At 43.4% G+C, this 24,129-nt stretch overlaps 2 protein-coding genes across 4 annotated transcripts; one reads left to right on the top strand and one right to left on the bottom strand.

Moving 5' to 3' along the window:
* The first annotated feature begins 24 nt into the window (after nucleotides 1–24).
* Nucleotides 25–14,194, top strand: MED17 (mediator complex subunit 17). Of its 2 annotated transcripts, XR_008575432.1 has the most exons (13): nucleotides 25–640; nucleotides 1,009–1,175; nucleotides 1,513–1,732; nucleotides 2,966–3,102; nucleotides 3,203–3,287; nucleotides 4,965–5,117; nucleotides 5,981–6,111; nucleotides 7,119–7,303; nucleotides 8,026–8,163; nucleotides 9,173–9,290; nucleotides 10,195–10,354; nucleotides 10,809–11,076; nucleotides 12,242–12,377. XR_008575432.1 is itself a non-coding variant. In XM_054812921.1 (12 exons), exons 1-12 carry the CDS (start codon nucleotides 160–162, stop codon nucleotides 12,445–12,447), a joined length of 2,181 nt encoding a protein of 726 aa, XP_054668896.1. In that variant the 5' UTR covers nucleotides 25–159; the 3' UTR covers nucleotides 12,448–14,194. The 2 variants fall into 2 exon arrangements, 1 of the variants encoding a protein (XP_054668896.1); XM_054812921.1 differs by lacking the exon at nucleotides 10,809–11,076 and having other exon boundaries at nucleotides 12,242–14,194.
* VSTM5 (V-set and transmembrane domain containing 5) lies at nucleotides 11,348–23,681 on the bottom strand. 2 transcript variants are annotated; one of them, XR_008575434.1, is made up of 5 exons: nucleotides 23,469–23,681; nucleotides 19,593–19,922; nucleotides 19,352–19,492; nucleotides 17,648–17,772; nucleotides 11,348–11,516 (listed from the first exon to the last, which is right to left on the bottom strand). XR_008575434.1 is itself a non-coding variant. In XM_054812934.1 (4 exons), the coding sequence occupies exons 1-4, from the start codon at nucleotides 23,551–23,553 to the stop codon at nucleotides 17,729–17,731; spliced, it is 600 nt and encodes a 199-aa protein (XP_054668909.1). In that variant the 5' UTR covers nucleotides 23,554–23,681; the 3' UTR covers nucleotides 16,406–17,728. The 2 variants fall into 2 exon arrangements, 1 of the variants encoding a protein (XP_054668909.1); XM_054812934.1 differs by lacking the exon at nucleotides 11,348–11,516 and having other exon boundaries at nucleotides 16,406–17,772.
* Between the last annotated feature and the right edge of the window lie 448 nt (nucleotides 23,682–24,129).

Here is a 24,129-nt window from a genome sequence, read left to right as displayed (position 1 = left end):
TTTTTTTGCTATTTGGTTGAGCTTCCTGTGTGGATGGGGAACCAGAAGTGAATTTGTGTTTAAAAGAGGGAATTAAACCAGCTTCTGGTCAAAAATAACGCTGTACAAGCAAATCGCTGCAGCTCCGAAGAGTAAACCCGGCTGGGGTTTGCTTGGGAGATGAGAGAAGGGAAGCGGCTGTGTGTCGTCATCGACCATGGAAACGACGCAGCTCGGCGCCTGCCGCCGCAGTTCGCCGCCGCCGCTCACGGCCCGGCTCCGCCCCTTCCCGAGCGCCCTCCGGAGACAGCCGAGCCCGTCCGGCGATGGCCCCGCCCCCTCACCGCCCCGCCTCCGCCCGGCACCCGTAGTCGGCGCGGGGAGGGGGCGCGCGCACGCCCGGCAGCCGCGGTCGGAGGTCGCCCCAAGATGGCGGGTGTGCCGGCGGTGCGCATCAGCATCGAGTCGGCGTGCGAGAAGCAGGTGCAGGAGGTGGGGCTGGATGGCAGCGAGACCTACCTCCAGCCGCTCTCCATGTCCCAGAACCTGGCGCGTCTGGCGCAGCGCATCGACTTCAGCCAGGGCTCCGGCTCCGAGGAGGACGAGCCGGGTTCGGCGGGCCGCGCCTGGGCCGAGCCGGGCGAGGCGGAGGATGAGGAAGGTGAGGGGCGGCGGGCCGGCGGCTCTCTGTCAGTCGGCCCGCGGCTCTCTGTCAGTCGGCCCGCGGCTGGGCCCAGAGCCTGAGCTCTCGCGGGGCTGCAGCTGACGGAGGCCTGCCGAGCTGTGGCGGTGCCCGGCCTGCACCCCTACGGGCGCTTGGGCCTGGCTTGCCTTCCCCCGTGGATTAGGTCAGGGTATTCGTGACCGAGTCCCAGCAAATTGCAGCGGTAGAGTGGAAAAGGATAGATCCGGATTTCATGCTGTTATGCTGTATTTCATGCTGTTACGATCGTTTTATGGTTTAAGAATGATCCTTACACCATATCTTTTAACAACTCTGTTTTTCCTTCCTTTTTGTTTTGTTTTTAGGGTTGGTAAAGTTTCAGCCATCCCTCTGGCCTTGGGATTCAGTGAGGAACAACTTAAGAAGCGCCTTGACTGAGATGTGTGTGTTGTACGATGTGCTTAGTATTGTTAAGGATAAAAAGTTCATGACTCTAGATCCCGTTGTGCAGGATCCCCTTCCTCCAAAACAGGTATATTGTACCTAGTTGTTTAGTTTTTATGACTTGATACTGAAAAATTTATTTCACTTATTTTTCATGCATGATATACAGAAAATTTAGTAAAATGTTCCTTAGGATGTGCTGGTACAGTGCTTTAAGGGTCGAGGGAAGGCTGATTTCAAAGGCCTCTTAGCTGAAGCTGCAAGTCAAATTGTTACTTGTGGCTGTGTAATATTGTCATGAAAGTTATTCTAGAGAACTTACTGACCAGCCAGCAAAATTAAGTTATCAGTCACTGTCAATTAGTTCCACTAATAATACTTGGAGAATTAAGATACAAGAAATTTTTCTCTTTATTTGTTACTAGAATCCTCAGTTTCTGCAGTTGATTTCAAAAAAGAAGTCCTTAGCTGGAGCAGCACAAATCCTGTTGAAAGGTGCAGAAAGATTATCCAAATCGGTTGCAGAAAACCAGGAAAATAAGCGACAAAGAGACTTCAACTCTGAGCTGCTAAGACTGAGACAACACTGGAAGCTGAGAAAAGTGGGAGACAAAATTCTTGGCGACCTGAGCTACAGAAGTGCAGGTATCCAGGTCTTTTGTTCTTCTCAATAATGGATATTTATATTTTACAAATAATATTTTTGTAACTGGAAAAATGGGTAGAATAATTTTAATAACAAATGATACCAGATAATAAAATATTATTATAGTTATGAGACAGAGTTATAAAAGGAGGAAACTTGGTTTATTATCAGGGAAAATATCCTGCCACCCTCTACCTAGAAAGTGATTTTAAAAGCTGATCATGTAGGATTATAGCAAAGATTCCTTTACAGAAGCAATTCTGCATTGGCAATGTAGTCGTTCACTTGACAGGTTGACCTTGTATATCTTTGGCTTATCTATATTTGGTCTGTAAAGCATTTTTAAAAGATTGAGGAGCATCTTGCATTTGTCTCTGAGTGAAGACAGATTTATTGTACCTATTATTCCTATGTTTGTGAGAAATGATACTGAGAATATGCATTATTTTGTGGATTACAGTAAGAGAGGGTAACCAGCCCAGAGTTCTAGAGCCAATTATGGAGTGAAAGAGTGAATACAGAGTCTCGCCAAACTTAAGCAGCAGATAGAAAGCAGGCATCTGAACTGGTTATGTTGGGCTCCAGTTGTCATTATTGTCAAATTTAGGGTTATTAATCTTGTGTTCATGAAGAAGCTGTAGATTTAACACAGGATATGTCTCTCTTTTTGATGATTTATCCTAAACTAGATGAACCATGCTCTGGATGTGAAAGGGATGCAACTAGGACAGATATGGACATCTCCCTTTACCAGTCCCAGCCAAATGACTGGCTGTATGGTTGGTTTTTACAGACTGTCATAGTTTGAAGACTACAAGCCATACATTATCATTCCTTTCAATCAGTAGGGGTCTTGCACCTTAAGCTACTTTCTTGCACACCTTTGGGCAGTTAATTTTTGTTGTGTTTTAACCAAATACCTTTTTTCCTTCCCTGCTTCTGGTGACACCATTTTGAAACACTGTTGGTTTTCTGCCATAACTATTAAATACTACTTGCTGACTTACTGTAAAGTATTACGCATCACACACTGGAGGACTGAGATGCTGATGTGCTGAAATGAGCTTTCTAATTTACCTGGGTTTTTTAAGAACTAATTAAGAAACTTGAGTCAAGCAAACTGTGGAGGTTTGGAGACTTAGAAATACATAGTCTTCCAAAATGGAGGTACAAGTTTCATTATTTGCAGAAGATGCTTTATAGTATGTATGTCTCTATCCTTCCTTTCTTAGGCTCCCTTTTTCTTCATCATGGCACGTTTGAGGTGATAAAGAACACTGACATTGACCTGGATAAAAAGATATCTGAGGATTACTGTCCTTTGGATGTTCAAATTCCAAGTGATTTAGAAGGATCAGCCTATATAAAGGTTTGCCAGAGAAACTTTAATAATATAGCATGGGTTTTGTTTTGTTATTTATATGCTTGCAACAAAGAACAAACATCAGACAATGTTCTCTTTTGCCTAGGTTTCTATTCAGAAACAAGCTCCAGACATTGGTGACCTTGGGACAGTGAATCTTTTTAAAAGACCCATGCCAAAATCAAAACCAGGTATAGCTAGCTATATGTTGTTTTCTGAGCACATTCTCAAGAAATGGGTTTGCATCTGATGTTTATTTGAAAATTCCAGCTTGAAAGAAGAGTGAACAAGAATATTCTTATTTAAACTGAAATTTTCTGTGTAGGTGCTGCTTGGGCTTTGGAAAGATGATGCTTTCAAAGTTTTTCAAATGTATTTACTCAATTTCTGAAATAAAATTACTAGGATTGTATTTTAGGTATCCTGGAGCACCTTTCATTAGTCATTAAGAGTTTGAGCACATAACCAAAAGCAAACCAAGGTATTGTGGTGGACTAAATGTCCTTTCACTGTTATCTTTGCCCAAAATGCATCATTTGTTCTGTGGCTCATATGTTTTCTCTGAAACTGAAAGTGTGCTGGCAGCATGTGCATTAACTACCAGCAGCTCACCTGGCAGATAGTAGTGTGATTCATTTGATATATAACAGTATCCGAAGGTATAAACCTTTGGAATTAAAAATTCATCCTTAACTCTTTAGGATTAAAAAGAACTGGCAGGGTTTTATTTCAGTGATGTGTGACACAGATGCTTGCACTGTCTTGAACATTACACAGGATGCTGTATTAATGTGTTTCACATGGTGTTTGGGGTATACTATAGAACTTGTATATTTACTCAGACCAGAATCTCCCAAGAATTTGGGGCCTATAAATCCTCTTGAAAGCATGTACATGAATTTAACATTATTTGGTGGTTTGTCGTAGAGTGAATTTTAATAAAGCTAGAAGCATCATTGAAAGTAAATTGCAACTTAAGAGGCAGGGGTTCGTGAGCAGAGTTCTCAAAAGGCCTGGGAATATAATAGGCAGTTCCAGAAGGGAGTTGCAATTCACAATATACATGTACATAAAATGAAGTGCACTAATGTTATCTCAAAGTGCTTGCTTAACTGAGATAAAATTCTGAAAATGGGTGCATTAAGAAGAGCATGGCCAGCACGTAGAGAGATGTTATCCTCTCCCTCTATTCTGCCTCTGCTGAGGCCACATCTGGAGTTCTGTGTCCAGTTCTGGGCTCCCCAGTTCAACACAGACAGGGAACTACTGGAGAGAGTCCAGTGGAGAGCTACAAGGATGATGAGGGGACTGGAGCATCTCTCATATGAGGAGAGGCAGAGAGAGCTGGGACTGCTGAGCTTGGAGAAGAAAAGACAAGACTGAGAGGGGATTTCACTAATACTTATAAATACCTAAAGGGTGGATGTCTAGAGGAAGGGGCCAGACTCTTCTCAGTGGTGCCCAGTGATAGGACAAGGGGCAACAGGCACAAGCTGGAACACAGGAAGTTCTGTCTCAACATGAGGAAAAACTTCTTCCCTGTGAGGGTGACCGAGCACTGGAACAGGCTGCCCAGAGAGGTTGTGGAGTCTCCTTCTCTGGAGATATTCAAAACCCGCCTGGATGTGATCCTGTGCAACCTGCTCTGGGTGATCCTGCTTTAGCAGGGGGTTTGGACTAGGTGATCTCCAGAGGTCCTTTCCAATCCCTACTGTTCTGGGATTCTGTGAAATACTCAATTTGGATAGAAGATACTGACTACCTTATCTTAGTGATTACTCACAGCTACTGCACAGTATCTGGTATCTGAAGCTACCTTTGTAGCTTCTCTTTACTCTTTCCTTCTGCAAACGTTTTGTATTTTTCAGGTTCTCCACACTGGCAGACAAAGTTGGAAACTGCACAGAATGTTCTTTTATGTAAAGAGATTTTTGCCCAGCTGTCACGAGAAGCTGTTCAAATTAAATCACAAATTCCTCACATTGTTGTGAAAAATCAGATAATCTCCCAGCCTTTCCCAGGTAGGAAACTTTTTAAGACTACTTAACTTATGATAATTTGCTTAAAAACAAACTGAAATTTTGATTGATATAACCTTTTTAAAGACTCTGTTCTTTTTCTTTTTTTTAAAAAAAGTGATCTTTTTTCCAAAGGCTTTGAAAAACAGAAATTTCCTGAATTTGAATTTTGGTTGCTAATTATAGAAAAATTCCACTAATGCCCTTTAGTTTCTAATTTATTCACATTTTATTGTGTGGATTTTGGATTGTTTTTCTTTGTGTTTTTTTTTGTCAGTAGCACTTAAAGCTGTGAACTGCAATGCATGGGCACATTGCAGCTCAGAGCTGTGCATAAGTCATTGCTCCTGGATTGCGTGCAGGTGAAATTTAAGACTTGAGTTAATGGGTCTTCAGCAGAACGGAGGCTAATACTCCTCAGTGAGGATAATTAAACTGCATGAAGATGGCTCAGAGTCGGCTGGTGAATCCTCTGTTCTTACAATGGGTACACAACTGATTATATCATGTGAAGAATTATGTTTCTGGATTGCTTAAAACTTACATGATGGTAAATCATTCCATCTTTGGGGAAGGAATGGGATCCTGGGGACTCTTCTTTTTGTGGGGGGATTGAGTCATAGAAATTGGTGGGAAATGCACCTAGTGAGTTAATAGTTGGCCTGTCAACACTTCAGTGAGTAGCAAGTCTTGCTTGCCTTTGGTGCTGTGCTCTCCAATGTTATTCTTTGATTTTTCTGTGATACAGTGATTACTGGTTGTAAAACTACTGACTATAGAACATGAAGCAAAAGCAGTTCTCGGTAGCCTGCTGGAAAATTGTCAGTATCCTCTTTTTTTTTTTTTCTTTTATTTGCTTCGTACAGGTTTGCAGTTATCTATTTCTCTGTGTCACTCTTCCAATGACAAAAAATCACAAAAGTCCGCTTCTGAAAAACAGAATCCAGAAGATCATCTCTATGTACTGGAACATAATTTGCATCAGCTTATCAGAGAGGTAATGCATTTATGGTCAAGTACTGAAAAGTTTTTGGGCTTTTGTTCAGTCTTCTATGTGGTGTTTGGCACTGTTGTAACAACAGAGTGCCACCAGAGGCCAGTCACTTTCTATCCATTTGTGTAAGGCAACCTCCCGTTCAGTTTTAGTGTGTGCAGGTGGTTAAGGAGTCCCAGTTAATGCTTTCATGGAACGCTAGTTCTTTACTTAACCTCAGGCCCGGCTGCTCACTTCAGAAAAGCCGTGCAAGGTTTTTCCAGTACAACTCATCAGTCTCCCTTTTTACTTTGTGCCTAGTGTTTGTGAAGTACTTGTCAAGTGAGCATCTGTTCAGACTGTACTCCCGTGAAGAAAGAACAATCAATTGCTATAACAACGTCGCGTCTTTTGAGGTCCACTTCTGTTTCAGCGTTTTAGATTCTCATATAATCTAGCAGAAGGACCTGGGGTAGAAGGTTGAGGTTGTGTCTGCTCAGGAAAGGAGCACAATTTTAGGTGTCTAAGTAGTTGTGAAACCATGTTCCAGAGAGTGTTCATCTCCTTAGAGGACTGAACTAGGTTTCATGAAGCTTTGGCTCAGTGCCTAGCTCTTTTTTCTTTCTTGACTTTGAACAGCTTGCTAAATCTTTTTGTTACCTCAATTTTTTTATCTCTAAAATGCTTCCTTTATTTTTGTTTGACCATTCTGCCTGTCTCCAGAGATGCATATGAGGCAGACTTAATAGTAGGAGCTACTGCCATACTACCAAATTTTTGTTAGCTAGCACCTTTTTTAAAAAATCACTTTCCATAAGCTTTGAAAGACCTATATAAACAGGGCGGGCAAAGTACAAGTGCAAAGCTGGCTTTAAAGTACTGTCGAGTTTATTAAATAAAAAAGTTGCACTTTTTGAAAATATGTACACTTAAAAAACCTGATGTGAAGCAGCATATTGTAGTATACATATGATTTCTTGCAGATACATTATTTGGTCACTTCCTTTTATAACGTCTGTTGTTTGTTGCAGTGTCACAAGCAAACGCTGAGCTCAACAGTGATGCCCCATCCAGCTAGTGCGCCTTTTGGCCATAAGAGAATGAGACTTGCAGGACCCCAGGCTTTTGACAAAAATGATATCAGTTCTTTACAGTCGAATGAAGGACTTCTGGAAAAGATAATAAAGCAGGCAAAACATATTTTTTTGAGACGCAGGTAGGTCACAAGCTACTCTTGTTAAAGTTACAGTAACAATAAAATGTACCATTATGTAGAATACAATTGATCTTTTTTCAGTGTTACTGAAACTAGCTACTTCTTCCTTCACTGTTGTCCTGGTTTCAGCTGGGATAGAGTTAATTTTCTTCCTAGTAGCTGGCATAGTGCTGTGTTTTGGGTTTAGAATAATGTTGGTAATACACTGATGTTTTTAGTTGTTGCTAAGTAATGCTTACACTAAGTCAAGGACTTTTCAGCTTCCCGTGCTCTGCCAGTGAGGAGGTGCATAAGAAGCCAGGAGGGAGCACAGCCAGGACAGCTGCCCCAAACTGGCCAAAGGGATATTCCACATGATGTTGTGCTCAGTATATAACTGGCAGAGTTGGCTGAGGTTCTGTAACTGCTGCTCAGGAACAGACTGGGCATCAGTCAGTGGGTGGTGAGCAATTGCATTGTGCATCACTTGTTTTATATATTCTTGTATTATTACTTTCTCTTCCTTTGCTGTCCTATTAAACTGGTTTATCTCAACCCAGGAACGGTGCTGAAATAGAACTTCGATGCTCATGGTTCTGTTAAATTTTCTTTTTTTTTTGTGTGTGTGCCACAAACACCACCACCCCCCTCCCCCAAACTAATAATCTACTCATGTCCTTTAAACAAGATAAGAACACAAACTGTCTAGATTATTGTGTGTGGAATATGTCTTTATCTTCTAGAACTGCTCGAACCATTGACAGTCTGGCTAGTCGTATTGAGGATCCTCAGATTCAGGCCCACTGGTCCAATATAAATGATGTTTATGAATCCAGTGTTAAAGTTCTAATAACTTCTCAAGGATACGAACAGATATGCAAGTAAGTATGAAAATGCATGTATCTTCCTAGTTTTAGAAGACACAACAATGGCAGAGTGTATTCAAGTTGTGTTTTACAGGTTTAAATTCTCTCCAGACAGACAAGTAGGAGCCTGTTATTGGTGTGTGAGGGTTTGTTTTTCTGAGTTGTGGGAGGAACGGCCACTCTGAGAAAACTTCACCCACTTACGCTTTAATGAAGAAACTTAGTAAGTAGTTAACTAGCACAGTTTCCTTTCAAAGAAAGAATTGAAGGTGAAGGTGGCTGTTTAACCACTTTGGAATACTTTGGAAAGAGATAGCTGAATATAAAGTATCTCTGTATGTGCTGGATTCTAACTTCCAGTCTGGTCATGGAGAGCTAGTCAGTGCTCAGTCCTGGCTTGGTTGCTCAGGTACTGAAATCTGGAACTCATGTAACTCATGCTATTAATTATGCACATTGTCATTTAAATAAGAGATTTCATGTTCCAGAAATGAATGTCTGCGTGCTGACCAGCAGAGAATTAACTAATGCATTGACAGTGGATGACCCAGTTGTTTTTCCTATTTTGAGCAGTCCTTTCTGTCTGCGTCCACAGTGTGGAGCAGAGTGCAGTTGTCAGTGCAATTTGCAGTCTCAGTTCCAGAGTACGTACACTGCCAAAGTCTTGGCTGTAGGATAGAACAGGCCCTGAGTACACACCATTTTTCCCTGCACCTCTGGAAGGAAACTTGGGCACACTGGCAGGCAGGGAGCTGTGAGGCACCTCAGGAGGTTCCTTGACCTGAAGAAGCAGTGGACCAGGTCCAGGAACATGCTGTACAATGTGTCCCCTGCAGTACAGAGGGAACAGTTGCGGTGAGTGATGGAACTGAAATGTTTGGAGTTGTCGTCATATTCCATAGGCTTTGCACCGTCCTCATTGTAGAGTTCTTGTCAGTGAATGGGAGGGATTCTGTGTTCTTAGTTTCTTGTTTTCTTAGGTGGTGTAATGCATTTTGAATAAATCTGCATCTTGTCTTCAAAGATCCATTCAACTACAGCTGAACATTGGAATTGAGCAGATCAGAGTCGTGCATAGAGATGGAAGAGTTATTACGTTGTCCCATCAAGAGCAAGAACTGCAGGATTTCCTTTTATCTCAGGTAGATTCATATACATTATTCTTCCCTTTCTTGTGGTGTTTGGGAAACAGAAGTAGTTAGAATCTCACCTTCATCTATGTAGAAAATGTTAGAAATCTTCAAATAAATATAGTGAAAATAGGAGGGTGGATGACTGAGATTTTCAGTATGTTTGTATAGTGACTTTAGTAACTGTTACTAAAATATAATGCCAGTTTTAACTAAGGTCAGTAGTAGTAATATTTTTCCCCTCTCATTTAAAATATATTTCTTTATGCTACTCATTATGGGAGCACTTAGATTTTTGCTTACTTCAGAACAAGTCAGTGAGAGTCATAGCAGATAATAAGGTATTCAATATATGAAACTTACTGTAACCAAGTGCTGTCTCTACTAGAGACTTTAATGAGCCCACAATTACTGTTATTTCAACATTGTCTTGTTAATGTTCACTTTGCATCAGCCATTACTAAATCAGCTGATATTTGAATGAACTGTATTTTCTTAATTGCTTAGAGGAAGCTGCTGGTTTTAGTCAGAAGTGACAGTCTCCCTACTATGCATTATAAGTAGCCAAAATACAGGTCTTTAATGACAGTGGTTGGCTTGTTGCAGTTACACGAAACTTCACGACACAGAAAACAAGTTGAAACAGATTCTGCTGAGAGTTTTTCTTTTCAATCAAGTGTTTTCAGACTTGTTCACAGAGAACGGCTGAACAGTGCTAGATACTTCCTTGTTACAAGTGTTAAGTTGTGATACAGAAAAGCATTAGCATTTAAACTTCTGAAACTAGAGAACTTACAAGACAAAGTCACTTTTATATATAACTACTGAAGAAAAAAAAACTCGGTAAAACCAGTAAGCAATTCTTTTTGTGGTGTGCAAATATTGAACAGAAGACAAACCTCTTATTATCTTTCAGATGTCACAGCACCAAGTACATGCAGTTCAGCAACTTGCGAAAGTTATGGGATGGCATGTGCTGAGTTTCAGTAATCATGTTGGTCTGGGGCCAGTGGAGAGTATTGGCAATGCATCAGCAATAACGGTAGCGTCACCAAATGGAGACTATGCCATTTCAGGTAGTGTTTTCTATTGCAAATGTATGGGAAATCTTAAAATTCTTAAGTGAATTCTATAGGCTTTGTAAGTCTCTTTCTGAGACAATCTCTAGACTTTTATAGAATAATGTCAATTTATAGCAAAATATTCTAGAAACAATCTCTTTTGTGTATGGAATTGACACCTAAATAGAATCAATACTTTGCCCAGTAAGCCGCTTAATATAAACCTGATTTAATTTACACAGGCTTGAAAATATTTCTTAGAATTAGCATAGAAAAAATAGATTGCAGAAACCATCAAGATCCTGAGAGGAGGGAACAAGGCAAACAACAAGATCACAGCTCTGGACTTAATGAGAACAGAATTTGGTCTCTTCAGGGATGATCTTGGAAGAATCCTATGGGATACCATCCTATGGGATGGAGAGAAGAGGGGTCCAGGAGAGCTAGTTGATTATTTTTTTTTTTCAAGGATCACCTCCTTCAAGCTCAAGAATGGTCATTCCTATGTGCAGGAAGTTGTGCAAAGGTGACAGAAGGTCTGTGTGAATGAATGGGGAGCTCATCACTAAACTCATGACATAAAAGGAACCTGCAAGAGATTATAAGCAGGATCAGTTGACCTGGGAGGAAGATAGAGAGACTGCCCAAGTGTGCACTGATGGGGATAGGAAAGCTAAAGCCCATCTGGAGTTGAATCTGGTGAGGGATGTCCAGGGCAACAAGAAGAGCTTTAACAGGTATGTCAGCAGAAAAAGAAAGACTAGGGAAAATGTGGGCCTGCTGTTAAATGGGGAGAACTTGGTGGCACAGGACATGGAGAAGGCCAAGGCACTTAATGCCTTCTTTGCTTTGATCTTAAGACTGGCCTTCAGGAATCCCAGGTCCCTGAGACCTATGTGAAATTTTGGAGCAAAGACTACTTACCCTCAGTAGCAGAGGATCAAGTTAGAGTACCTTTGAACAAATTAGACATACAGAAGTTCATGGGACCAGGTGGGATGTATCTATGAGTGCTGAGGGAGCTGATCAATGACATTATAAGGCTACTCTGGATCATCTTTGAAAGGTCACGGTGATCAGGAAAGGTTCCTCAGGACTGGAAGAAGTCAGATGTCATATCCAATGTTGCAGAAGGAGAATCTGGGGAACTACAGTCTGGTCAGCTTCATTGCAATTACTGAGAAGATGAGGCAAAAAAAAAAAACCAGTCCTAGAAGCAGTTTCCAAGGATATTAAGGAGAAGGTGACGGGGAATAGTCAGCATCGATATATGAAGGAGAAATTATGTTCAGTCAGCCTGACAGCTATCTCTTTGTAGAAGGCTAGCTTGGTAGGTGACAGGAAAGCTTAGTGTTATCTCCCTAACTGCTTATTTAAAAACAAACAAATACCACCACCCAACATCAAAACACAAAAACCCACCCAAGGCAATAGAATAGCACCACCCATCCACCAATCTTGCAGAATTTTGTGATTAAAAGCAACTGCTATCCTGAGTGACTCATTCCTGTCCATTTGAGGTAAATCCACTAGAAACAGTATCTTTCTGATCACATTTTTCAACAGAATGGTGGGGAATACATCCAAGGTAAGAATCTGCAAAAACCCTTTGCCCTTCCTGGTGTCATTGGGGAAAAATAAATGCATTTCTAAGGTGTATGTGTGGGGTTTTTTGTCAAATGTTTCTCCGGTTTGCTCTAACTGGGAACATGTAGTGCTAAAGCAACAAAATGATAGAAAAGTGGGAGATAAGAGAGAGAAAATTCAAAGAGAAAAACTTAAAAAAAATTCCAAAAAATTGGAAATTGAGTAGGAGTAATGTATAGCATACAGAAGGAGGATATTTAATATGAGGAATTCCTAGAGTGTAAAAATGCTGATAAAAATCTCTGTTCATCACAGTACGTAATGGTCCGGAAAGCGGCAGCAAAGTTATGGTTCAGTTTCCACGGAGTCAGTGCAAGGATCTCCCTAAAGGCGATGTACTACAAGACAACAAGTGGAATCACCTTCGAGGGCCGTTCAAGGAAGTTCAGTGGAATAAAATGGAAGGGCGTAACTTTGTGTATAAAATGGAACTCCTCATGGCTGCCCTAACTCCATGCTAATAATCCGTCAGGCTCTCCTTGGGGGCTTTGAATCAGCGCTGTGCTGCGAGCGATTGCTGCCTGTGCAGCAAAGGGAAATGGAACCTATGGGGCAATACAAGAAAGCAAACCGAAATTTATTTCCTGTACAGATATGTCCATGGTAGTGTTTGTAATAAAACTTTTTCAATTACATAAAAGACTTTTTCCAAAAAGTCCCTTTCAGCTGTATCTTTGCAGATTGCTCTGTCTAGAGTAACATAGCTGAGTAATTAATGTGTTTTTCTGTTATAAAATTAAATTCAGAGGTCCTTTGCTACATAAAAGGTGCCTGCTCAGTCATTCCCTTTCCCTTTGTGCCTCTACTTTTTCTCAATAGATCTTTACAAGTATTTCTGAAAGATGAAAATTATTGGAATTGAATTGTGCTATCGATAAACCTTTTAGTGGCTTTATATGACAGGTAATTGTTATTTCTGTGGAAGCCAATGGACTTGTTTGATAAGTGGGACAAGAGAGGAGAAGCAGAGCTCCCTTGTCAAGAACTAAAGCTAAGCAAAGCTTAAGAATCAAGGAACAGTTTTCACTGCATGACATTCTTGACTTGGAGTTTGTACATTGATGTGGCTTCTGGGTGACCCGTTTCTTTTTGAGAGAGATATTTACTTAGCGACTTGTTTTAAGTTGAGAGTGTTACGAAGTCACAGCTTGTGGCAAACACCTTTCCTCTCTGATGGCTATAGATGAGCCTACACGGTGTCCATTACTTTGCTTGTGTTTATTGTCCTTGTTTTTTGTAAATGTAGAAGGGTCTTACTCTGCTTGCACAATTCTGACAGTTGACTTTGTGGATGACTTGTGTAAATTCCTGTCTGGATAGAAGCAGGTAGCTCTGATGAGCAGACCCTGGATCTCCACACTTGTGCTTTTTTATTCTGCAATGTCCCTGATTATTATCCATGGAAACAATAATATCCTCCTGAAGATCATCTCTTTCGAGTTCTTTTAAAATAAAGTCATGGGTTTTGTCTTTGGTTGTAGTTGTAGCCTTGAAGCTTCTAGTTAAGTGTTGCACAAAGCTTTTCTTTTGTTCGATGGTTAATTGCTAAAGGTCTTTATGAAACCTGTCTATGTGAACTGGTTTGGACTTCTGTCCATATTGTGTGTTATGAGATTCGTGTATATCTATGTGTATATATATATGAGAAATTCTTGTACATAGAACATGTTTGAATTGAACATCATACTTGTATGGTGACAGTTGTTACTTTGCTGTAATCTTGAGCAATAAAGAATAGTTGTAGGAAATATATATTAAGCAACTGCTTGTGGCAAGTTGCTGCTCAGTGTGTATCCACAGCAGCTGTTGTACTTCTGTTGGTGTTTGCCAGCGAAGAACATCTTGTTATTTTGGTTTCTTGAAGTACTTGCTTCTGTGCAACTGGAAGAGAGAAAGGGTTTTCCTTTCAGGTTTTGATGAGTTACCCAAGACAACTTAAGAAAATGAAAAAATACTAGTTGAAAATACTCTTGATCTTGAAAGATGGGTGAATCTTATGCAACACCTGTGATGCCATGTCCTGTATTGCTTGGCTAGCAGACAATGGATGATTCCAGGCCAAGAGAGGTTTTGTTCCTTGGTGAACAGTTTACCCAACATCCTGATACATCTGTTTGTGCATCTGATTATATCAGGCTGCTTTGGCTCTTGGCAATACAATAAATCTTCTCTTACTAATAATTAGAAGATGAGCATATGAAACTTAAACGTGTCTTTGCACTTCACTGTTCTTAACCTAAATCGACAGGTTTGCGTGTAGTGATAGCCTTTTCGTCAAATAAGCTCTTTGTTATTGTCCAGAGGAGGGCCATGAAGATGATCCGAGGGCTGGAGCACCTCTCCTATGAGGACAGGCTGAGAGAGTTGGGGTTGTTCAGCCTGGAGAAGAGAAGGCTCTGGGAGACCTTAGAGCAGCCTTCCAGTACCTGAAGGAGCCTACAGGAAAGCTGGAGAGGGACTGTTAACAAGGGCATGGAGTGATAGGACAAGGCGTAATGGCTTTAAACTAAAAGAGGGTAGATTTAGATTAGATATTAGGAAGAAATTCTTTACTGTGACAGTCATGGGATACTGGAACAGGTTGCCCAGAGAAGCTGTGGATGCCCCCTCCATGGATGTGTTGAAGGCCAGGTTGGATGGGGCTTTGGGCAACCTGGTCTAGTGGAGGGTGTCCCTGCCCACGGCAGGGGGGTTGGAACTAGATGATCTTTGAGGTCCTTTCCAACCCAAACCATTCTATGATTCTATGATTACGAAGTAAGAGGATCACTGTGGAACTATTAGGGTCTCTCAGTTGCAGGATTTGTCCCCTTCTGAAAAGAAACAACAGATGCAAGAGGATGCCTCTTGTGTTGCAGAAGTGCAAGCACTGCACGTTAGCAATGAAGACATTTGTCAAGACTTCCAGGCCTAGCTGCCAAAAAAAAAAAATTATTAGGGATGTGGAGAGTGTTGAATATACAGGGATTCCTAATTTTAATGGAAAACATCTGATCAGGCTTCTAACAGAGGGACAGTCTTGAAATTCTTGGTAGTGCATCTTTGAACATAAAATGAAGAAATAAGTGGATGATTAAGACTTTTACAATTGATTGCCAAAGCAATCTTGTGAAGTTGGACATCTCTAATTAAAGTGAAAATGCAAAATGCCTTAATCCCTTTAATAACTTGGAGTGCTCTAAATATTAAATTTGCTGCTGTTCTGCATGGAGTTTACAACTGGAGTAAGAATGACTATTAGTTTCTAAACTTCCACTTTAAGAGCTTGCTGTAAGACTTCAGATACTTCAGGCACCTCCAGTGTAGCAAGAAACATCAAATGTTATTGACGTTAATAGTGCATATTGACAAACATCAGTTTCAGAAAATCTGAGTATTTTATAAGTGTCCCTACCTATGTAGAGTAAGCATGTTAAATTCTGGGTGAAATTTGTGGGTGAGGAATTGTCCATAAGGAAAGCAGTACGTAGGCTAACTGTACTGTATGTCCTCCGTGAATATTATTTGAAACCCCAGTGTTCATCTAGGATATTGCTACCTAAAAGCGAGGTTGGCACCAGTGTCAATACCAAGGATGGGTGCCCAAAGTTGCTCAGCCAAGCTGAGAGAGGTAGAACAACTGTGCTGGTTGGAAGCTTCTTCTTGCTGTTATAGTGCATCTTAAACTGAAGAATTTTAAGTGGTCATTTCCTACTTTCATCCCAGCTTTCAAATACTGTAGATTAAAAGTGTAAGTCATCTCTACAATTACAGCATTGCATTCAAATGGTCATTCACGTCTGTATACGTGTCCTGACTTTTCTTTTGGCAATTACAGTATTCAAGTCAATGTTAGCAGATAATGGTCTTACGTTTAAGCTGCACTTTTTGTACTTTCTAAATGAGCCTGGCAGAGCACCTGCTATATATGTATACACTCAGCTCAGCCTAATGAATAACTTCACATTCGAGTCCTAAGATTTGGGGCTTAAAAAAAAAATCTGGAATAGATAAACAGGAAAAAAAAATGTTTTCCATATGCTGCATGGATACTTTACAAAGTACTTCCAGCTTGGTGATGAAACAGGTGCACTTCTGTGTTGTCAAAGCTTAGTTCACTCAAAGATACAGAAGACTGGTAATATATACTTAAAGTGAAGAATTAGAACAAACCCGTCCTTTGCCAAGCTGTGCTGTGGCTGGGATTGTTTATTTTTTTTAATTTCTCACCTCTTTTGACCTGTTCTCCTCGATGCAGGAAGGAGCAACCACCTGAATCTGGTACCTGAATCTATGAGTGGGTGAGAGGCCCTTTGTACTACAAATGGCCAGTTCAATCCTGGCGTGACTTTTTACAGGTACCGTGTGCAGGGTGCTTTGGGAAAAGCCTGCTTGGCACCTCCCTGCATCATCATGCACTTGGTGAGGAATTCTGTTTTTCCAAATCCAACCCGTGGTACCTCTGCACCTGAGCATCATAGTCCCTGGCCAGAGGGGAAGCTCTGTCAGCCTGTCCTGTAAAAGGTTTTTGCAAACAAGTGAGCTGAAGCGTGAGAGGCGGCAGCAGCAGCAGCTTGGGTCAAAAAGCCACGTGGCAATCTGCAGACACAGACTAGTCCATGGTCTCTTACATTTTCAGAGTTTATTTCACACTGCAAAATTCTTCTTGTTACAAAAGCAAAATAGGACAATTTGAAGCTCGGCCAGTTTAGTGCTGTCTCACTCACAAAAGCAAATGTTATTCCACCCAGCGGATCTGCTGGTGGAAACGTAAGTGCAATATGCAGGTTCAAGAAAACATTAGTTAGATAACTTCACATTTTCTTACAACATAGGAAAGCAAAGGCGGCTTCTCAACAAGAGCAATTTCAGAACTGTATTTGTAAATACTAAATTTCAAAGTTTAACTTTTCTTCCCAGATAGACTATTCGTCAGTGGGCTAAGTTTGCAAAGGACTCAACACCTCTCAAAATGAAACAGTTCAGTATTTTGCAACCCCGCTGGTGTGATGTGTCGGTATTTTATCTGACTCTCTAATCATTATAGACGGCGTCCTGTTCAGTGCCTGTGCGTGGTTCCTTGTTTAACAACCTCCTCTAGTAATGTCATAAAATGTGTGTTAGTATCCCCGGGGCAGTGCAAACAGCTGGAAACATGAGTGGGGGAACTTTGGCCAGCTCGGCATTGTTTCAAAGTCAGTTTTGTCTCACGAAGAATTAGTTTGTCTTCAGAGCTTCAGGAAATTTCTTATGCCCAAAAGTAGCAGCATAGGTGCAATAAACAGGATTCAATCCTTGCAATTAATATTTTAATGTAATACTGTAATTAGACGTTGAATTTATTATGTTGAAGGATGCTAATGGCTGCTCTGCCTGTAATAGGAGACTTGCTGTACCCAAAATACAGGTATCCTTCAAGACCATGATCATTTCCTTTATGGGTTGATCTTAGATGGTTGGTTGGTTGGCTGTTTTTAAGAGTAGCAGAGGCTGTAGATTTTATTAATTAGCCACAAAAATGTGATCGTGCCTAGCATGAAAGCGTATTTTTTTTTTTACTTTGACCTTGCTTAGCAGAGCCGAAAACTTAACAGGTCAAAACAGCTCCATCAGATTCTGCTGATTTAATGTCTAATTAGTTTGCAAGTCAGGATGTTTCTACAGTAATCACAAACATTTTACCTTTTAGGTTTCTTCTCACTTTCTTTGCCAATACTTTCTCCTGAGGTAGAATTGTTATTTTTGTTATGAGACAGTCCTTGGCTAACACTCAATGGTTTCCAGTTCAATCTCTTCAGTTGTACTTGCTGCAAAGATAAGGATATTATTATTGATTAGAAAATGGATTGGAAGGCCAGTGTTCCAAAATTAACAATGCTGTGTTAATAGCCAAGACATTTTGAACTTTTTAATATTAGCTCCAGCTTACTCATCTACAATTAGGTTTTTAGTGGATCTTTTCAAAGTATTTAACTGCATAAAGAGTCCCTCACAATCTTTAAAGTGACACTGGTTTCTTCCAATGCAAGACTAAAGGCACTATGAAAACTAAAGTCCATAGGGCCCATCCTTATACCTCTCTTCATGACTTCTGAAAGGAGGGCTCTTCTAAGGTGGAATCGGGGCAGAAGCTAGGTCCCTGCTTTGGATCCTGTTCTGGGAGATGACAGAGCAAGTCTCCAGAACTGTGGTTTTCTTGAACTCTGTCAAATAACTGTATTTGATTCAGTTCTGTACGGAGACTGGCTTTAACTGGAGGAAGAAGAGGCTTTATCCAAACAAAAGCCTCCATCTTCTGGCATGATAGGAAAATTTTCAGTAGCTACAGAAGCTTGTGAGCAGTGTGCACACCATGGAAACAGCAGCACCCCTTGGAGCTGCAGGTGAGTGGCAGAAAGGAAGAGACCGCTTGAGCCAAATTCATCTCTTCTTGTATCAGGTTTTGCAGAATTGACAGAACGTCCGGGCCATGACACTTAGGATTCTTGAGTATCTGTGTTAGTCTAGTAAAATACTGATACTTAGGCTGCTTGTTGTAATGTAACAGCTTAAGCAGTGCTTATTAGAGAAGAAACACAGACCTTCTACCTACAGGGCAAGAAACAACTAGTGGATCTGCACTTACAAAGAAGGGAGGTAAACGCCTGGGATGTTTTGAAGTGGTAAAAGAAACCTCCCGTTCCAAGGATGTGCCCAGAGCTTGCGCCCAGGCCCGTAGCGTGGCACCTTGGCTTGCTGCCTAGGCCGAATATCCCTGGCTGTGGCTTGGAAATTTCTTCTCTAATATGTGACTGTTCCCTTCAGTGCAGCTCTTGTGTTCCCTTGATCTGTTTTTCATGACCGGTGTCTTTGGTGCGCGTTAGGAGTCTGGTTTTGGTATTAGTGTTCTTTGGAGTGCGCAACTGGATCAAACGTGAGGACAGAAAGCGGGGGTTGAGAGGGGAGGGAAGGGTGCAGTCCTCCACGAAGTGAGGTGGGGGCCACTCCCAAGGGCCATTTGAGTATTTTCCCGTAGGAGAGACCCTTCTGGTGCAGATCCCTGGAGCACTGATGCTCTTGACTTTGTCTCCTGCCCTCTGATGAAGGTTTATTGCAGCTCTGGACTTTACTCCCTAAGTTTCGCAGTTAGCAATGTTGGGAAGTGTTTTGTGGTTTCTGATACAAAATGTATAAGGTAGATGTCCTGTGGATCATTCTGCAACTAAATACCTATTCTTCAGTTGCCTCAGCTAGTAAAGAGTTGAACAGACTAGCTGAACTGAGCCCTTCCAGTCTTGTTTCTCAGTGTCCCTCCTTAGCACCTTTATGGCTCAAATCAAAAGTGAATTTTAGGTTCAAAATTCAGATTGAAAACCCTGTACCTTAACTGCATTCTTAGAGAGATACCTGTTAGTTTGTGTGTCGTCTTCTTCTGAAATAGATGCAGAGATTTATTACACAGCCACATGAAGCAGATCAAAATGGCAGATACTGCAGCGAGAAATGCAAAGAGAACTGCTACAAAATGTAAATCTTCATAGATAATCTCTGCAGGGAGAACAGAAAAGAATTAATATAATAAAATTGATTACGAGCAGATTAACGTTTAAACACAGGGTAAAGCCAAGAACTCTCATCTAGTTTGTACCATAAACGTTGACTATGATGGTGCCATAGGTGTTGGTTCCATACTCCTCCGTTACAGTGATAAAATAGTAGCCAGCATCTCTCATGCCCACGTTCAGAAGCTGTATAGAGCCATTTTCAAAAGTAGTCACTCTGTCCTTGTAGACCATGGATATGTTGACATAATTCCCACTTTTCCATTCAACAATTTTGGTGGTGCCCCAGCTCGACACATGCTTCCACTCAATGGTGGCGATGCCTCTGCAAGAGTATTCAACTGAGAGGAGGATGTTTTGTGCCACTGTTGCGTTGATGTTGGGTTGTGGGACAACTAATGATACTCCTTGGGGAGCTGAAAGACAAAGGAGGGTGATGAGTGTGGAGGTGATACTGCACCAACCATCCAGGGCAGGATGGGACCTCTGTGGCGTGATTCATCCTACCTGTCTCAGTGGTCTGTTTTAAGAGAGGGGGGGATTATGCTTTGCAGTCTCTCTTTCTTTCTGCTGGCCGTAAAAGGAACATACATACTTAAATTAAAGACTAAATACACATTTTTAATCGGTGATAGTCAGGAGAAACGTTTCCACCATACAGGACAACTAATTGCATGTGTTTCAGTGTTTCAATACCCAAGAGGAGAGAGTTTGGAAGAGTCTTTTTGGGTAAGCGAGCAGAACATTTTCTGAAAACTGAGCAATGCTTTTGTATTCATCAGTAACTGGCTTTCCTTTAAAATCCTGCATTTAAATGGGAAGTTTAATCGCCATGGATGAGGTAACCTATTATATTAATTAATTACCATCCCCCAAAAGCAAGAACTGTTGCAGGCTTAAGTATGTGAGGACTTGGCAAGAACTTCGTCATGTTTTCAGGATGCGTAATCAACGTCTGAGACAACAGTTTCGTAAAGGCAGCCAGTTTTATGCCAGTGCAGATAAATTGCATGTAATCAAAGGTACAGTTTCATGTGAAGTCAGGGACTTCGTGTTTCTGATGATTTCCAGGGAAAAATGCACATGAAAGAATATTTAATTCTCACCTAGTTCCTACTGATGTGATTATGGAGCTGTCCTAATAATGTGAAACTGAAGTGACCATTTAGTTTAATGTGTAACTGCAATAATTTCTGCTTGTGTGGGGGCATTTCTGCATGAAAATTTGGATGAACACCAAATATCTGAATTTCAATTGGCACACTTTTTTTTTTGATAATTACTGGCATGTTTGAGACACTTGGCTAGAGACTGAAATCCTGTTATCTACCCACAAAATCAAACCAGACAAAAGGCAGATAAAGCACAGACTAAACCGCACTGCTGAATGCCTTTTCCTGGTTTGGCTTGGAGCAGTTCACCTGCTGTTCTCTTGTGCTGTGGGAACAGCCTGACTGCAAGAGCAGAACAGTGCTGAGCTCAAATGTCTGTAACCCAGTGGGGAGGGAGGATGAGACCCTCAGCTATGCTGAAGGAGTGCAAAGCAGGACCGCTGGGGATGCTCTTGGAGGTTCTGCAAGAGTCTTCAGGGAAAAGGATGGTTAAAAAAGGCAAAGAAAAAAAAATGTCCAAAAATCTTATAAAAAAATAAGAACCCCCCCATGGCCAAAACCCCAGAGCAACCACAAATGGGGAGAGATGAGTAAATGAATTACAAGCTGACTTTGCTCTATTGGGGATCTCTAGCAGAATTCAGAAACTCTGTTGGTCAAGGTAAGGCAAGGAAGCTCAAGAAGCCGGTTTGATTCCCAGGTCCTCACCTATGGGACCAGCACAGGAGAAAGCCCCAGCCACTCTATCTTTTTAACCAGATAGAATCATAGAATCATAGAATATCCTGAGTTGGAAGGGACCCATAACGATCATTGAGTCCAACTCCTGGCTCCACACAGGACCAGCCGAATCAGAGCATATGACTGAGAGCGTTATCCAGACACTTCTTGAACTCAGTCAAGCTTGGTGCTGTGACCACTTCCCTGGGCAGCCTGTTCCAGTGCCCGACCACCCTCTCAGTGAAGAACCTTTTCCTGATATCCAACCTAAACCTCCGCTGTCGCAGCTTCATTCCGTTCCCTCGGGTTCTGTCACTGGTCACTAGAGGGAGGAGATCAGCGCCTGCCCCTTCGCTCCCCCTCGTGAGGAAGCTGTAGGCCGCGATGAGGTCTCCCCTCAGTTTCCTCTTCTCTAGGCTGAACAAACCAAGGGACTTCAGCCTCTCCTCATATGTCTTCCCCTCTAGACCCTTCACCATCTTTGTTGCCCTAGATAGGATCTAGGCTTCTCCCAAAAGAACACTCCTGGGATTCCCCCTTTGTGGACATCTTGTCATGCTCGTCCCCTTGCAGGGGCACCACATTTTCCAGGTAGCCTGGAGCACCCTCAGCTAAGCTGGGTCTGCCTTCAGCCTGTGTGCAGGAGAGGCTAACCAGAGCTGTGAACAAGGGGTTTGTGCCAGCTAGAGAAACAGAACAAACGGGAACCTCTGGTAATCGCTGCAAATTGTTCTAATTGTTTTCTGTTCCATGTGTTTATTTAAAGGCTTTTTGCTCTGTTTCTGACTAGACAGGGGCTGAGTGTCTCACCACGGTGACCCTTTTATGTTTTGATAAAGGCATGGCTTTGTTTTGAATATGTGATTGCAAGGTAAATGTTAAAAAAAAGTAAAAATTCTTCCATTAAATTCTTTGCAAACATGTTCTGTCCTTACCGAGCAAGCAAAGCCAAAAAAGGCAATGCAATAACCCTTCAAAAATATTTTTAATACGCAGTTCACCTAGATCACCTGAACCGGTCTAATCCAAACAGAGCTGCATCAGCCTTGAGAGCAAACATCACCCTGACCTGCAGCACCCTGCGCAAGGCCACTGCGCTCTGCTGCTTGCAAAACCAGACCCTTCACGCCCAGTGAAGAGGGTACCGGTGAGTTTGCTGACCCGGGCATGCTGCTGCACTCCAAAGTATTCACCTGGCCGAGAGTCAAGTTGTAAGCGTGGCTGGCTCTGTGTACCAGACCTGGCCGTAGCAACGCAGCCGGGTCTGCGGTGTGCTGGGGAGCGGGTGGGAAAGGGCTGGCAGCGAGAGGCTGCCACACAGGAGCTCTAAAATGGGGGGACAGTTCTAAAATGGAGCTCTAAAACTATGGGGGCAGTCCCTCCACCCTGCAGTGTCCTGCTAGTGCGTCACCTTGATGATGAAGGAGATGGAGTGACGTGTCCAAACCAAACCCACTGGTGGCAATACCCACCCCAATTTCCAGGCGTGGGGGCTGGCTGCAGCCCTCGCTTGCAGAGGACCGGCTGGCTCTCTGCGTGCTGCCACATCCCCACTCGCCCCCCGTGGGGTGCTGGATTGAAATCCACCTTCCCTCTTCACCACTGCGTTCCCCAGCGTGATCCGAAGCCCTTCGGGCTAGTTACCCGGGATTTGTTTCCTCCTCCTTGCCGTGTCCCCTCCGTTGTTGGGAAAGCAGGGGGGAACGGCGGCTACTCGGGGCCGCCCCGCCGGGCGCGGGGCTCGGACGGCCGGGCTGCAGCCCCGGGCTGGCACCGCTCAGCTCCCCCGCTTCCTCCGAGCAGCAGGAGCGGGGACAAGGCTCCTCAGATCGCTTCCAGGCTGCAGGGAGCAGCGATGCCTGCCTGAGCCCCCATAAGTCCCGTCCCCACTCCCCCCAGCAGCTCTCCGGGCACTCCTGGCGAAGGCCGGGTTAGGAGCAGCCCAGCGGGGGCGGATGCGGCCGGAGCCCCGGGGGAGCGGCCGGGCCCCCCGCACCGCCCCGCGCAGACGCCGGGCGCTGGGATTGGGACTGAGCCGGGGGTAGCGCGGGGTCCGCTCGGCGAGGAGCAGGACGAGGAGGAGGAGGAACGGGCCGGGGGAGGAAGCGGAGGGAAGAAAGGGACACTTACTCTGCAGAGCCCACCCGGCGGCCAGGCAGAGGGCGACGGTCCCCACGACGACGCCCCGTCCCCGGCAGCCCTGGAGCGGTCTCATCAGAGAGAAGCCGATGCCCCAGGGGTTGCATTTAAGCGGCTGGGCCGGCCAGCGGGGCCCGACCCCGGGGGCTGCCCGCCCCAGGCCTCTTCCTCGCTTCTCTCCCTCCTCTTCCTCCCGCTCCTGCCGCGGCGCCGGGGCTGGTCGCAGCTCCCCCCCCGGCGCCCGCCGCACCGGCCCCGGGCTCTCCCACGCCTCACACCCCGCGATCCTCCGATACGGATTGAAGATGCAATTGGCTGAGGACGGGAAAGTGCTGCCCGGCCGCCTGCCATCGCCCCAGCCAGGAAATGCGCGCTAATGGACGGCCGGCGGGGGCCGCAGCGCTGCCCGGCTCTGCAGCTTCCCAGCCCGGGAGCGAGCCGTGCCCCGCCGGAGCCCCAACCGGAGCGGAGGAGCCGAGCCCAGGGATCGGGACACCCGGCCGAGGATGGTTTTTGTGTGTGTGATCGCTAAGGGAACACGTACCCGCAAGGGAAATTTCCTTTCGGGGTGTTAAAAATTACTTTATTGCCCCGAGGAGTCTGGTGATGCTGCGGGTGAGATGGCGGGGCTGGGCAGCAGCATCTCTGTGTC

Source organism: Grus americana, chromosome 1 (genome assembly GCF_028858705.1).
Source record: "Grus americana isolate bGruAme1 chromosome 1, bGruAme1.mat, whole genome shotgun sequence".
Classification (NCBI taxonomy): domain Eukaryota; kingdom Metazoa; phylum Chordata; class Aves; order Gruiformes; family Gruidae; genus Grus; species Grus americana.
This window is presented reverse-complemented; position numbering and strand designations above follow the sequence as displayed.